At 32.1% G+C, this 16,019-nt stretch overlaps 1 protein-coding gene across 4 annotated transcripts in view; it reads left to right on the top strand.

Annotated features, from left to right (window-relative positions):
- Positions 1 to 16,019, top strand: part of Hasp (Hig-anchoring scaffold protein) — a 502,258-nt gene that overhangs the window by 456,564 nt on the left and 29,675 nt on the right. For all 4 annotated transcript variants that reach the window (XM_075381941.1, XM_075381932.1, XM_075381913.1 and 1 more), the window contains exons 15-18: positions 1,408 to 1,590; positions 3,142 to 3,301; positions 9,083 to 9,198; positions 10,145 to 10,287. In XM_075381941.1, coding sequence (XP_075238056.1) covers positions 1,408 to 1,590; positions 3,142 to 3,301; positions 9,083 to 9,198; positions 10,145 to 10,287 — 602 coding nt within the window. The remainder of the gene's footprint in view (positions 1 to 1,407; positions 1,591 to 3,141; positions 3,302 to 9,082; positions 9,199 to 10,144; positions 10,288 to 16,019) is intronic.

Genomic DNA, 16,019 nt, shown 5'->3' with positions numbered 1-16,019 from the left:
AGGAATCGCTTAACCAACTGAGGAAAGAAAGGAGAAGGCTGCATCACACCAGGAGGTCTACTGCCAAAACCAGTTTGTAGGCAACAGAGAACAACAATGTTTAAGGTAAATGACCAAGGATTCTTCAGGCAGAATGCTGGTCCTGCTCGTGATGGTTGATACACAGGATTAGAGGCTCTGTGGGAAGGCCCGTACACTTTTCTTCAACACACAGGACAAGTTTATGAAATCGTTTGAAAGGCACCTGGCTAAAGATACATGTCTCCAGGCTCAAACCTGCACACCATGCCCTGACACATGAACTACACCAAGATCCAACAGATCGGGAACCATATGCTCCTGCACCTGCCTAAACGAGGGGGGAAAGTTGCACATGCTATGCTTCATATTGGCAAGCGCGATGCTAGCTGTTCAGATGTCAGCAGGAGTTACAGTACACCTATGTGATTGCTTAAGCACCTTCCCACCAAGCCAACTGACCACCAACATCCCACCACAGCATCACAGCCCCCACCACGCTCTGCTCATCTTTATAAGCAATATACCAGTACAGCGAGAGCCATTCTCTTGCAGATCAAGAAAAAGAACAAAATGGAAGAAGTTCCCTGGCTGGCTCAAGGTGGAACCTTCCGGGAGATGCCAAAATTTTCAGAGCAGCAGACCTCGCCAGCCTGATCTGGGAGCTACTGGGCACAAACGCCACCTTCCTATTCCAGCAGGAAGGTGGATAATGAAACTTAATGATTTGATAAACCACCATATCCAAAATTTTCCAAGATCACCATATTTTGCTTTATAGCTATAGATGCTACAGTAGCCCATTGCCAGGAAATTAAAATTAAAACTCTAAAACAGTTAAATTAATTGTAATCTCTGGTAAACAGAATCGAATGAGATGAAATTATTAATTTAATCTTGCTCACCACTTAACCCAGTAAAAGGCTTTTTCACTGTTATTGGTGTGAAAACAAGTATAATTATTAAAGTAATTCTCCTGCAGCAATCATTGCCACTATAAAATATATTTTTTTAAATATCTGGCATGTAAAATATGACAATTTATTATTAGATTAGTTGATAACTTTATACATTTTTAATGAAGTAAATAATTGTTTTAATTTTTGGAAATATTATACCATTTTATTGAAATATAAACATGTTTCAGGTGCCCTGGAATTGAATTAGTTATGTTCTACTATATATTTATTTAAAATAATTGATCAACTGTTTAATATGACATCTGTTCTAAACTTTATAACATTAACCTTATTAATAAGGTTAACAGCATTATTTATTAATAAGGAAAGAAATGTATACCACCATTATTTTATTTTTATGTACTGTTAAACCTTTATGCATATTAATTAATTAAAAATAATTCAGTAAAACAATTTATTTGGTTTACAGCTCCATGTGAACTTCCTCATATTAGTCATGGTCAGTATTTACTAGGTTACCGTGCTGGCCTTACAATTGGTAATGGTTCATCAGTGACGTACCAATGTGATACAGATTATAAACCTAGTACAAATGCACCAGTTGAGTGTGTACTTGGTGAACTGAGACCTAGAACTCCTTCTTGCAGAAAAGGTAATTTATAAATAAATAATTACTTTATAGATATAAGTGATTTATGTAATTAGATTCATTTCATTCTAACTGAATATAATTAGTTACAATAAAAATAAACATTTTATTTTGTAAAAAAATATAATTATTTAGTTGTAATGTAAAAATTCACATGGAGAGTGATTGTTAGCTTCCAAGATTCAAATTATCTTGACACATAATGAATCATTTACTGAATGATCCTTTATCCTATTTGTTTAGTTGTAAATAACAAAATATAACAAATAATTGATCATTTATAGTTGGCGTCAATAGTTAATCATTCAAAACTAGTTTAAATTTGAAATAATTCCATAATATAATTGTAAGAATGCCATAATTCTTAGTTACGTCTTTGAAATTAAATATATTTAAGATTGGGAAGTAAATTTTACGAAATAACTAGTCAATCTATACATTATTACCAAAGAAGTTATTAGCATTCATATCATCTTTAGGCAGATACCTAAACATGGAATCATTACTTTTTTAAAGGAATTTTTTTTTTAACAGTCTTCATTCAGTCTTTTCATTTTTAATTTCATCCTTTTGTTTCCAATTTATTTGTTTATTTAGGCCAATTAAATAGTTTGAACTCAGTTGCTTACCAAGGTCACACTGGGTCGTATAGGAACCTTAACATAAAAATAAAAGTGTTTTTTGATATTCAGTCTTACTTTCAAATAACAGAATTTTTCAACAACATATAAAAATCTCAATCACACCAAAGAGGTTGTTGAGACTACTTGCCAGAAAAAGCTTTCAACTGAATTTGGATAGATTTTTTTTTGAAAACAAATATTTAGATCTTGCAACCCATTCTTTTTCACACTTTTTATTTAAATTGTGAAGAAAACAATCAGTGGGAGTCAGTGAGGTTTAGGATCTCCTTAAGCCAAATTACCTTCAATTATGAAAAATTAATGCCTTGTTAGCAGCATAAGATTAATATTAAAAAAAATTATTAAAATAGAAATCAATTAATATAAAATTAAACTTTCATGTGCATATTGTTTTTGACAGTCTTTTTTATGTCTTAGTTTCTAGAAACAGATTGAAGCAGAAAAAAGTCATATGTACAATTTTTTTTATATTTCTGTCAGTTAATTTGTTTCTCATAGTATAACAGTAATGGTACCAGTTTTAATAAAACTTGAATGGGAATTTCATCATAAACTACAATGAGTTATACTCATATACTTTTAATATACTCACTTATGTGTATGTGTATGTATCATTTAACATGAAGTATTTATAAGAAGACTTTTCTCTGTTTAACATATTCTAAGTGACGTCTTTTGTGCAGAATAAATATCAATAAAACTTTTAGTTTATTGCAGGTTAATATTTACTGTGTGTATATGTAGATGGCAGTAAAACATGTCCATCAATCACCTAGGTGAAACTGCAATTTTTGGATGTAAGTAAACAAAGGCATATTTTTTCAAATAAATTAAAAAATAGGATGAAACTGTTGATCAAACCCCTTTATACATATAAAAATACTATTATAAGATTTTTTTTTATATATAGATGGTGGAGAGTACATAACTGGTGGTGATATTACAAAGGCTGGAGAAATGGGCTCTGTTGATTACCTTTCTGGTCTCAGAGGATCTTGTGGTCCTCCTGCTAGAGTTCAAGGATCACTTGTCTTTAAAAATGGAGAACCTCTTGGTGATGCTGAAAGGAAGTTAGTTTTAAATCTTAATTAAAATATGTTTTATTCTATTTATCTTCTACATCATCATGTATTTCAGAACTTCAGAATTAATAAAACTTCTTCTAAATTTATGAACATTGTTTTCAGTTTTTCTATATGTAAACTGAGGTAATAGAATTATTGAGTAGAGTGAAGCATTCAGGTGACAAAGCCTTTACTAAAATCTAACAGAGTAGATTGTATGTGTTTTGGCAGAAGTATGATGATAAAATATGCAAACTAAACATTTGAGTGCTATAGTTAGTTGTATGTGCCTTAATCTACCAGTAATGATGTTATTATTAGATAACAACAAGAAAACCTCATTTATATGAATTAAAATGTAGTTTGATCAAATAATGAGTTTTAATAAGTTTGTGACCTATTTGATCTAAAAAACTTAAAAATTAGCTTGTCGTGCATTTAGCAGGAATTGATCATTCACTAACAAAACATGTTCCCATATCCTTGATGTAGACCCAGAAGAATTTGATTTACACCCACAGAACCTAATATGTAAAAGAATAAATCAAGGATAAAGAAATGGTGATAGATGATTAAAGATAAGGACTATGGAAGGACCATTGGATGAAACATACAATTCCCCACCCCAGAGTAAAGCTTTTATCAAGATAGTAGATATTCATCCTGCCCCCAACCCCACAAGAGTAGTACTTAAAAGGATGAAACCTGAAAGTGGTTATGACTTCACAATTTAATGACAAATAGTTTTACAGTGACTGGCATTATTATTTCAACAAACTGTTTTTCTCCAGCAACTATTTACACAGCATAAAGACATCTCATTATTGCTGATCCATGCTCTAGCAGATATCTTGAGATATGGCACTGACGTGTCCCATGATATAGAAAAATCCCTAACATATAAGAATTCAGTCTTGGTAGTATCCCAAGGGATACTACCAAAGTACATAGCTTTAGTCTATGTACAGAATGTTCTTACGATCTGAATTTATAATCCCTGGATCATCTTAATAACATCATTTTGGAACTAATTAGAAGTACATAGTATGAATACTTGCTCAGGCCATGAAAACTGTAATTCACTGAACATCAATGGGTCATGAAGTAGACTTCACTATCAAATAAGAATGTAAGTTGTGCTATGTTTTTTGAGTTACATAAGTGAAGCTCTGATGATAATCTTAAGTGCCATATGAATTATATTTAATTATTAAGATCACTAGATGATTATTTAAATTACTTATGTGCATTTTTAACAAGCTGCAGTTTTCTTGTGTATAATCTCAAGAAGGCTGAACAAGAAATATATAATGAGAAAAGTATATTTATAATAACTTTTTAGCAGAAATAGTCATTAGTTGGTTGGGTATGGTTAAAATGCATGTGAAAAAACTCTTTAGTGATTTTGATATGTTAGGTGAATCAAAAACAAGAATTTTACATTACTGCCATTTTGTTAAATCATAATGCATGCATCTAAACTAATAAACAAAACTAAACTTGTGTTTAAAATTTTATTAATGTAAGAGTAAAAGGTTTATCAATTCACCTTGAAACTGATTGAAAAGTGCAAATTTATAAAATAAACACGCCAGCTATAGTTCATTGTTTAATATTCATTTTACTCTTTATCCATCCAAACAAATATTGGGGCAGTACTTTTTTTTTAATCTGTTGAATAGCATAACATTCCTGACATCAATTATGTATTGTTTTATGTACCACTAAGAATAAAATATATATTTATTTCTTATTTATATAAGAGAATAAAAATATGTTTGGAACAATCCATTTTTCTTGAATTTCTTAGGATGTGCATGAATATTCCACTTATATTGGAAGAATTTGGGATAAGAAAATGTACAGTGTTACTGGGATATATTAATTTTTTTTTCATTTTTTATGATACATAGGATCACTTTAGTCAGTCCATTATCCAAGTCTCTTTGAAGGGACTGTTCAGGCCTTGCGGCCCTCCCATTATTTTTCATATGATTCAATCTCTGTGTCCTTTTTGGTGTTGAAAATATTTATATTGTGTGTTTCAGTCTTGTGAGTTTGATGCAAGTGTTTTTATCCTTGATTTTTTTGTTTAACACAAGACTTAGCACTATTAGCAAAGGACATTAATGAAGCGAAAACGCAGATACTAGAACTTCAAAACATTGCAAATAAAACAGGCCTCAAAATATAATTCAAGAAGACGGAAACTACGTCCCAAAAACCAACACAATTAAAAGAAGTAAATGTAAACAGTGATGAAGTCAAAATAAAAACCCAATTTAAATACCTTGGAGAAATAATAACAAATGAAGTGTTTCGTCTTGCCTGTGGTGTCTTTTGTTGTAAGGCCAATTTATTTTATATCATCTGTTATTTCTCTGGTTCATCTGCATCCTCTTTTGGTCTTTTTTGTTTTTTTTTTTTTTTTTAACTGTACTAGCTGTTTCAGAAGTCTCAAATATTACATCCTCATGATGTGTCCAATGAATCCTTGTTTCCTCTTATACATGGCACAGTGATGGGTTCTAACTCTTTGTACACAACTTTGTTGGGCATGATCCACCACTGCCTGTATTTCAGGTACTTTTTGTTGATGCAGGTTCTTCCAATTCTTCTTTTGATTTTCTGAAGTCTGTCTGCTCTGATTGTTCATTCAGGTGCAAAAGTGTTTCTGCTGCATATGTAGCTTCTGGCTTTATAAATATTTTGTAATGTCTTATTTTTGTCTTTATGGATAGACATTTATTACTGAAAGTGTACTAGGTTAATTTTTGTGTTGTGGCTAGTTTGTTTGTTCTTATTAGGATTGAGGTTTTTTTTGTTTAGGATGTTTGTTATTATTTCTCCAATTTAAGTTAGGTTTCTATTTTGACTTCATTACCGTTTATTTCCTTTAATTGTATTGGTTTTTGGAGCATATTTGTCTTTTTTAATTATATTTTGAGGTCAGTTTTATTTGCAATTTTTTGAAGTTCTAATATCTGTGTTTTAATTTCATCAATTTTGTTTCCTAGTAGTGCTAAGTTGTCAGTGAAACAAGGCAGTTAGTTTTAATTTTTTGGCCTATTTTTATTTTTGGGAGAATGTTTTGAGCCGTTTCCTTATTAGCATTTCCAGAGTGCAATTGAATAGTAGCAGTGGGACATCGCCTTAGTGCAGTCCCGGTTTGATCTCAAATGGTTCTTAGATTATGCTTCTTAATTTCACTTTTGACAGTGTTTGTAAGGGTTAGTTTTATCTTGTTTATTAATTTGGGATGTAGTTTGAAGCGCCTTAGAATTTTTAGAAGTATTCTCTTTGTAGTTAAAATTGTATGCTTCCTTCAAGTCTACAAACATTATCATTAATATCTCTGCTTCTTTTTCTGTTGTAATTCATTATTAGCTTGAGACTCTGGTCTGGACAGCTCCTCCAAGGTATGAAACCAGACTGATGTTCTCCTAGTTCTTTCTCGAGTTGTTAATTGATCCTGTTGAGGAAGATTCTTGAAAGAGTTTTTTATGTTGTATCTAGGAGTGAGATTCCCCTGTAGTTGTTAGGGTCTGTTTCGTCCACTTTTTTGTGTATCAGGTGGATAAGGGCTGTCATCCAGTGTTTTGGTAGTTTTTTTTATCCAGATGTTGACAAGCTGTTATGAAGGGCAATTTTTGCTGGTCTTCCTGCATGTTTCCAGATTTCTACAAAGATCTTCTCCTGCTACACTGTAATTCTTCATTTCATCAAGTGTTTCGTAGACTTCTTCTACTGTGGGAGGGTTGTTTTCAAGTGGTATTGTTATTGGGCTGCTGATACTGTAATTGAGTGGTGCTCAAAGTTTAGGAATTCTGTCAGTTAAATTCCTTTTATTGATTTCAGTGTGTCTTTATGGTGTTGTCTTTTTATTTTCCGTAGGGTTTATATGGTTTCTTTACTTTGTTTTTTTTTTTAATTTTGGAAGGACATTTCTGTTTTTAGGATCGATGTAATAACCATGCTTGATGTCTCTTCTCCACTGTTTCATTTCATTTGCTGTTCCACTATTGATGCCTTTTATGGGGTTTTATTGAGATAAATTCTTCTGTGAATTTTTTAAGGTTGTTGACGAAGTCTTTGACAAAAAAATAAAAAATAGTTATTTTTTCGGTTGCTTTTTGGTAATTTTTATTCTTGCTTGGTTGGGTAAGGTCTGTTTTTTAGTTTTAGAGGCTTGGTTTTGTTGCTTCCTTTGGGGAGTGAATTTAATTCTAATTTTGACTACATAGTGATCTGAGCCTGTGTCTACTCCTCAGAGAACTTTTACATTGTAAAAGTCCTCGGAGAGGACAAAAAAAAAACTGTGCCCAATGCAGTTGTTTATGGATTACAACAGAAAAAGAAGCAGAATCATGGTGATAATGATTGCAGACTTTAAGAAGGCATACGATTGCACCCACAAAGAGAATTCCTACTAAAAATTCCTATTAAAAAACTCAGACTACATCCTAAATTAATAAACACAATAAAACTGACCCTCACAAACACTAACTCAAAGGTAAAATTAAGAGGTGTACTCTGTGAACCATTAGAGATTAAATGTTCCTCAGAGGACTTTTATGTAAGTTGGTGTTTGTCCATGAAGACATGATCTAGTTGTCATTCTCCTTTAGTGTGGTCACAGTGTTTCCAGGTTTTGAGTTTTTGAGGTTTCCTCTTGAAATACGAGTATGTGGATTTCAGTGAGTCTTTGTCAGTTTTCATTTGTTCTGCTTTGGGCGAACCATTTTCCAGTACTGTCACCATATCTTCTTTCTCTGTCTAGTTGTGTTGAAGACGTCTTTGATTTATTGTTTAATATAATTTGTAGGGATGTTATTTATGGTCTGGTCAAGTAGGTCCCAGAACTTTTGTGATTTTTACGGTCTTTTGGAGATTTGTTTTTATTATTAGTGAGGGCGTTGACATTTATTAAGGGGGTAGATTTTTATAATGCTTTTAGGCCTGAGTGTTGAGATCTTTGAGGATTGGGACTTAAATTCTTTTACAAAGTTTATTACTTTGAGGCTGACCAAAAAGCCTATTCTAAACTTTTCATCATTCTCTTACCAGGTATACTTTTACAGAACCTATATTCTTGAGATTACATGATATCCTGGTCAATGTTTCTTATTTCCTGCAGTTCCACAATGAGAATTTTTTGTTGGCCCTTAAGGTCAGTTATTATTTCTAGTTTACCCAGTCTGCATGAGTGAGTTTAATGTGTATAAATGTTAAGTGATTTACTTTGGTTTGACTTTGGATTTTGTATTGTGCTTGTTCATGTACGTGGTGTCAGGGCATTCCATTGCTTCTGATTATATATTATCTTCTAAGTGGCAGCCCACCGTATCTATGTGCTGCCTTCTCTTAACTCTGATGTTGCTTAGTTCAGCCAGTGCAGTATTCCATAAAAGACCTTTCATGGTACATTGTCAAGGGGTCACCTGTGGTGGGACTAGGTCCTGAGTAACAATTCTAGATGTGATCTAGTGAGGTGGTAGAAGGGGTATGAGTTGATTAATGATGTTGTGAAGTTTGTCTAGATTCAGTTTACCAGACAATTTTTCCTATTTGTTACAGATGTATCCAGGCAAACCTCATGGAGGCTCAATTTGACTTTTGTTGAAGTTATTATTTTGTCAGATTTTAAATATTACATCCATTGCTTATTTTAAGTATAAGCTAAACTTTTAATTAAAACTTCAATTTTAATATAAAAGTGTTTTACATTGATCTAAAATCATGTATGTTTTTTTTTTAGTAAATTTATTACTATTTTTTTATTTCTAGTTTTCCAGATGGTACAGAAGTTACTTTCAATTGTATAGCAAGCATAATGGGTGAAAAAACTACATGGCGTATAGTTTGTGAAGATGGTAGCTGGCTTGGTCGTTCACTTAGTTGTGGTAAATTTTTTTTTTTTTCAGATATTGTTATCCATTTATTATATTTGTTTTACATCGTATTTGTAAATATAGTAATAATAATTTTATTTATTTATTTTTTTGATGGGGGAGGGAGATGGAAATGCATTTATGCATTGAGTGTCGGGCTCCCAATGGTGGTCTTATCCAATTACCATGAGCAAACTACTGATTAAAACTACTACTGTTTCTACCAGTACTCAACTCTGAACCATTTTACATATTATTAAGGCAGAATGCTCTTGTCCTAGCCTGAGAAGACCACCCTTCTTGGTGCTGAGAATGCTCCTGATGAATTGGGCCACACTCTCCCAGCTGCTCAGGTCGTGGAGCATCATTGCAACGATGTTTTGGGGGGGGGACTTAGTGCTCCAAGATCCACCTCTAATATTCTTTGATCTGCCGCCCACTGAGCTCATTTGTAAAAGGTGCCATCCTGTATACTGGAGCAATAGTGGCAGTCAGGGGATAAGGATAGGTTGTTTTTCCTATGGGATGGAGATAAATGCGGAAGTACCTGTGACACGTTGAAAAACTAGGTTAAGTAGTACTCCATCTCCCCATACCACTGCTGCCAAGCGAGGAATATTTGAGTCTATTCCTACTTGGTGATGGTCTCCTGATCTTTACCGGCCTGTGGCCTCCTGTAGGTGTCCTGGTGCTTCCTTGCCTTGCCAAAAGAGCAATGAGTATAATGCTAGCAACCACCAGAATGGCAGGCTTGAAATCAATCTGATACATCCTAGCGACTAACATGGCCGCAGTGCGTTGCACCTACGTGAACCACTTCTGGTTATTAATATAATTATATGAAATAATAAATAATAATAATGATAATTGTTATTGTGAAATACATATATATATAAATAAATATATATATATATATATATAGTTATAATTTTATTTATTTATTTATCTAATTTTTTAGATGTTGAGGATCCTCAGGATGCAGTGGTTGTAAAGGATAATTCAACTTGTGTCTTTCATAATACTGAACCAAATGTTGCAACATTTTATCGAGATCAACCAATTACAGAAGATGTTGTTGAATTTCCATCTGGTGCTGTTCTTGTAAGTTTTTTTTAAGTTAAAATATTTTGTACTTGCTCTTAACCCTTGAACTGCTTGCATAATTTAGTGTTTACTGCATATATGCATCCTGATCTCCTTTAACACAATTTGCTTTAACTACTACTTGCTACATCTGGGTACTCAGAACTTCTTTTTATTTATTCCCTTCCATCATTTTCCTTCTTTATCTATTGCTAGTCCCTTTTCTCCTTGCCTTTCTTAACTCCCTCTTTTCATGTTGACCTTGGATGACCTCTTGGTTCTTTTCCAGTTACCTCTACTTCCATCATTCTTAGAATTCTTTCCAATGCATTTTTTAAACATGTTCATACCCTTCCTACATCATTCCATATTTTTACCCTTGTTTCTCACCTAATGAAAAGAGGAAATGAGATCTCTTTTGATGCTGTTAGCAATTAGCGTAATAACTGTAACTGTTAATCCCCCTCAGAAGTTATAAAATGTATACACTAAAGGTTAATGCATATAATCTTTGTTTTTAACCATTACAGATTAAGACTGTACAATTTATAACTCTATTCAATTTGTAACTCCTGTCTTTGCGTAATAGCTGATTTTAATTGTTTATATGTCCATGATATTTACCATTTGTTTATTATAGAAGCATTGCTGCTGGGCGCTAATAACAAATCTTCATTGTGTGCCCCAAAAAAAAATTGTAACTTAAGAAATAAGGTAATTTATTTAGTACTAGGACATTTTCATTGCCAACATTTGTCTTACTGTATTACTTAAACCGTTAATGCCTTTTTTTATATTTTATTTAACGTTTGGGACTGTCGTTAGGTATTGCTTCAGAGGATGAGATGAATGATTTGTAGAGTGTGTAAAAATGCCATGCCTGACCAGGATTTGAACCTGAGACCTCTGGATGAATGACTGAGATGCTACCACTCGCACCATGGAGGCCGGCTTGGGGTGCCAAACGGCACCCACATTTCTTTGTTCTCTACAAGTCTTAATTTTGGAGGTGCTGTTAGTAAAGTATGATTTTAATGCTTTGTTAGGTTTTTAACGGAGGGTACAATTGTTACTATTTGAATACGCCAGTCAGTGTGACTGTATTTTTCATTTTGGTGACTTCATGTTGTACTGCGGTTATAATGGAAATCCATCAAGATAAGTAATGAAATTTCTTTGTCAGTTCTTGTAATTTTTTTCTGCCAAATGTCTTATTACCTTGGTTAATGAACCTAAAAATCCTAAAATTGTAACTAAACATAGTGGATGCCAAGCAGTACTGCTAAGCGCTTACCCTGCTAAATTAGCCAGTGATGATTTTTGTTAGTTTAGTGTTTTTCTTCTTTTTTTTAATTATTTTTAGACATTTATTTCAAATGTTCTTTTATGTCTTTTGATTGTCATGAATAAGAAAGACAGTTAGATATGATTATCATAGCTAATTTGTCTAATAAAAAAAAGAAAAATACTAAGCAATATGCTTTATAAATGAATTTTTGAATATTTCTACTATAACATCACCATTTAAAAATATCTGGGAAAATCTTTCCTAGATTATTCACAAAATAACTTTTTTATTATTAATTTTTTTTTAAAATAGTTCATGTGAAACAGATTTGCAATGGCGGTTTTCAGGTCTCTGAACATGAATAAAATATTGATGGTAGTAGAAGATGATAAATTGAATCTATATTTATTGAACCACTTGATCTTGAGGTACATTCAGTTGAAGATTCAGCTGATGAAGATGATGGTGAACTATTAAATAACTTGAACAAATGTCAGCTACTTGCTGGAGCTGAAGTTTTTTCTGGTTTGTAGAGAATTGGAGCTGATGAGTCTATTGGTTTTGTACTTTATATCATACCTGTTAGTCAACAGTAATGATTGAAATAGCCCTTCTTGTTCAAGTCGTAATAATGATGGAAATATTATTTCAACGTTCTGTCTTCCTAGCAGGCCTAAAGCATCACCACATAAAAATAAAATTAAAAAATAAATGGTTTCAAGAACATGGACAATGACATATCTGGGCACAACATAGTTTTCCCTAAAGAAATTATATGAAATATTGTGAAATGTCTCCGTGAAATATTTTTGAATAATTTTTTGATGAGTTACGCCTGTTTCACAAGTATCCCAAATCCTTTCATCACCAAGGAAGAAATAAAAGTATTTTTTGGTATACTAATTGTATCCGATTACAATATATTGCCAGGAAAATGTCGATACTGGGAAATGAGTTCAGATATGAGAAATGAACTTGTGTACAAAGTCAATGAGAAGAGATCGGTTTCTGTCAATAAATCATTTTATTATCCTGTAAACAACGAAGCTTTTGTTGAAAGTGTGGAAGTTTTGCTCTCTTGAAAATCCTTTGAAAAAGAGGTTTGCAGAAAATTTTATGAAGAAATATGATAATGATGAATAAAGATTCCCACATGATGAGTTGTATATTCTAAACAAATACAATGAGAATGCCTAGCGGTGCCATATGGCAATTGTGGCTCATGCCCAACAAGGCAGTATTAGTGCCTAGCGATGCAAAACCACACCCTCTGAATTTTCATGCTAATTTTTATATAGGGCTTCAATAAATAATATAAAGATTGTTTCTGTAGTGAAAATAACATAATGAAAGGATATTTATAATTAAAAAATTAATTCAGGCGTTAACTGATTAAACTATATCTGGACTTGAATTTGCATCAATTAGCCAGCAACAATTTTAAAAGTAATATATAGCACTGAAACAAGTTCTTATTTAGAAAAAAGCATTAAGAAACCTGTGGGTAATCAGATAAAGTGTGTTCATTAACACTTTTAACCATGGACTTCTCAGCACATGTTATTCCATGGTAACTGGGGAATTTAGATTGGTTTTATAAAAAATTTCTACTTATCATAATTGTAAAATTTCCTTATATTAGTTTTATTACCTGGAAAAAAAGACATGGGAGATTTGTTTTATCTAAAAAAAGGAAAGATAAATGTGACTTTCTAGAGTTTTACAAATTATTGTATAATTTTAAGTTATTTATATTGCATATAACATTTTTAAAAACACAGAAACACTTTCAGTGCTTTTCAAGATGCCCGCAACCGAGTAGTTAAGTCTGTAGTTAAGTCAGTTGTTTTAGTTGTTAGATGGTGCCACTGAAAGAAGAAAATAAATAAATTAAAATTATAATCTAACTTTATATAATAGATAAATATAATTATAAATATAATCTAACCAAACTTGAGCGTAGGTTAAGTTTGGTTACATTATATTTATTTATTATATAAATTTATTATACAGTACACCTTCAATTTAAACGGGTGTTACGTTCTGGAAAATTTCTGCTTATAATGATTTCGCGTAAATTAAGACTCTGCATTTAATGTAGATATACAGGTTAGGTTCTTGTTAAGTTACACAGTAATGATGTATGTAAATTACTGTATTCAAAAAATACTGTACTTTATTTTACTGTTTTATTACTACAGTATCATTGTATTATTTTAATGATATTACAGTACATCACAGTTAAAAAGAAAACATACAGTTAAAAAGAAAAAAAGTACTATTTATTTATTTTCTCGTTTAATAAATAAATAGTACATATGTTTTCCTTTCATTGGTGCTATCTAACAACAACAACTGACTAATTTACAGTTCGGCTGTGGGCAACTTCTTGAAAAGTACTATAAATTCATTTAGATATCACACTGGAGTAAAAAGTTATGTCACTTGAAAGAAAAACTTAGTAAATACAACACAAAACCAGAGCTTGTCTGATGTTTTACTTCCAGTGAATACTATTGTTTCACACATGTTTGGTTTCTTACGCTTGAGAACTACGTGTAGATAGAAACATTATTATTCTTAGAAATTATTTTACGATAACAAAAAATTATAAGAGTTGTTACAATGTTATGAAAGTGTAACATTGCCAATAATAGGAAACTGATGAAGTTGAAAGTAGGCATAAATCTAATTCGGTACAAATAGAATTGTCAACAGAAATGATATGAATTTCAGAAGAAAAACTAAGAGGAGTAATAGTAGCAATAGTAGGCTTAGAAGTAGAAATATTAGAAATAATATCACTAACCAAAGGTTCAGTTACAGAAACAACTTTTTTTTATTTTGAATGCTGGTGGTCATAATAATCATCATCCGATGAATAAAAATCATGATAACAAATAACCTAATCTTTATATTTCGAGCCCCTGTGCTCATCATCTAGTTCCCCTTCAGAACTACTATCAAAATATTCATTATCAAACTAATTCATTAATTTGTTCATGTTCAACAGACACAACCTCAATCTCTTTATCACAATCAGAATTGGCACGTGAGGCACGTAAACAAACATGCCTCACAAATATTTATGCAGTGCCTCACAAATATTATTTCACTGAAACCACAATTTAAAAATTATCCAATAGAGTAAAAACTTTATATATGAATTCAGTAAAAAACACTGAACATCTAAAATCAACGAAACAATACCTAGATTCAGGTATTGCTTTGTTGTTTCAATCTATTTGAAAGATATAGAATTTTAAACACAAGGACGACATACAAGAGTTGTCTGAAAAGTTTTGAGCCTCAATACGAAGATCGCAGCATCGTCAACAAACGTTAGGGAATGTATTCACGCATGTGTTGAAAGGTATTCACTAAAATTTCAGTCACTTTGGACGCTCAGTTGTTATTTAATAATTGTTTAAGTCATTGTGAGTGTTTTTGTGAAAATGTCCTGAGACGAAACAACAGTCAAAACAATGGACTGCAAAGGGTGAACCTGCTCTGAAAAAGGCGAAGACGGTTCCATCAGCCGAGAAGATGATGGCGACTGTTTTTTGGAATGGTAAAGGAATTTTGTTTTCTTTTAGTTGTCAAACGACTTTTTTTTTTCCAAGCTTTCCTCCAAGTGAAACTTTGAGGAAAAAGATTTTCATTGGACTAGGTGGTTATTGCATAAGTAAACGCCTATTTTGTGGAGAAAGATGCCAGCTACCACTTGGAAGGGTTAAAGAGGTTACAACATTGCTGGAAAAAGTGTATTGACTTGAAGGAGACTTTGTTGAAAAATAAAATTATATTTGACAGAAAAATACGTCTTTCTATGTTAGGCTCAAAACTTTTCAGACAACCCTCATATACTCATCTGTCATTCAACTGAACAAAGATGGTTGGACTTGTTATACTCGTCCATTGTGTAATATGAGTTAAAGAACTGTTGCATCTTGTGTTAAAAAGCTACTGACTAGCAGGTTAAATACACGCTTATACTATCCATGTGGGATTGCAGGAACCTCATAACTATGTGAATAGGTACTACTTGTGTCTACCTGTTTCTCTGGAATCAAATTATTTCTCCAAATATAAAATATTCTATTTGACCTTCTTTTAGTGTGGAGATTCATCTGTCATGGCTTACATTCATTCATCAATGGCTTATAAAACTTGTAGAAGAATGTGATATCCAATATGAACCAAATTTCAAGAAAATTCATCTGAAGCAAAGGAAGATGAAAATTTCTCTCTTTTTAATTCCACAGAAATGCATTTAATTACCAAATTTCAGTTAAATGATTATCTGCTAACTATTCCTCAACAGTTGTGAGATCTACTTACCTATAGGAAAGTCTAAAGACTGGTGGAGGAAATTCAGATTGACTCAGAAGTCAATCTGAAAAGTTATTCTTGAGGAAGACAAGTATACAGTTTTAAATAACTTATTGAAAAAGACAATATC

This window comes from Lycorma delicatula, chromosome 1, assembly GCF_047948215.1.
Source record: "Lycorma delicatula isolate Av1 chromosome 1, ASM4794821v1, whole genome shotgun sequence".
Taxonomy (NCBI): domain Eukaryota; kingdom Metazoa; phylum Arthropoda; class Insecta; order Hemiptera; family Fulgoridae; genus Lycorma; species Lycorma delicatula.
The sequence above is the reverse complement of the archived record's forward strand: the minus strand, read 5'-3'. Positions and strand labels throughout refer to the sequence as shown.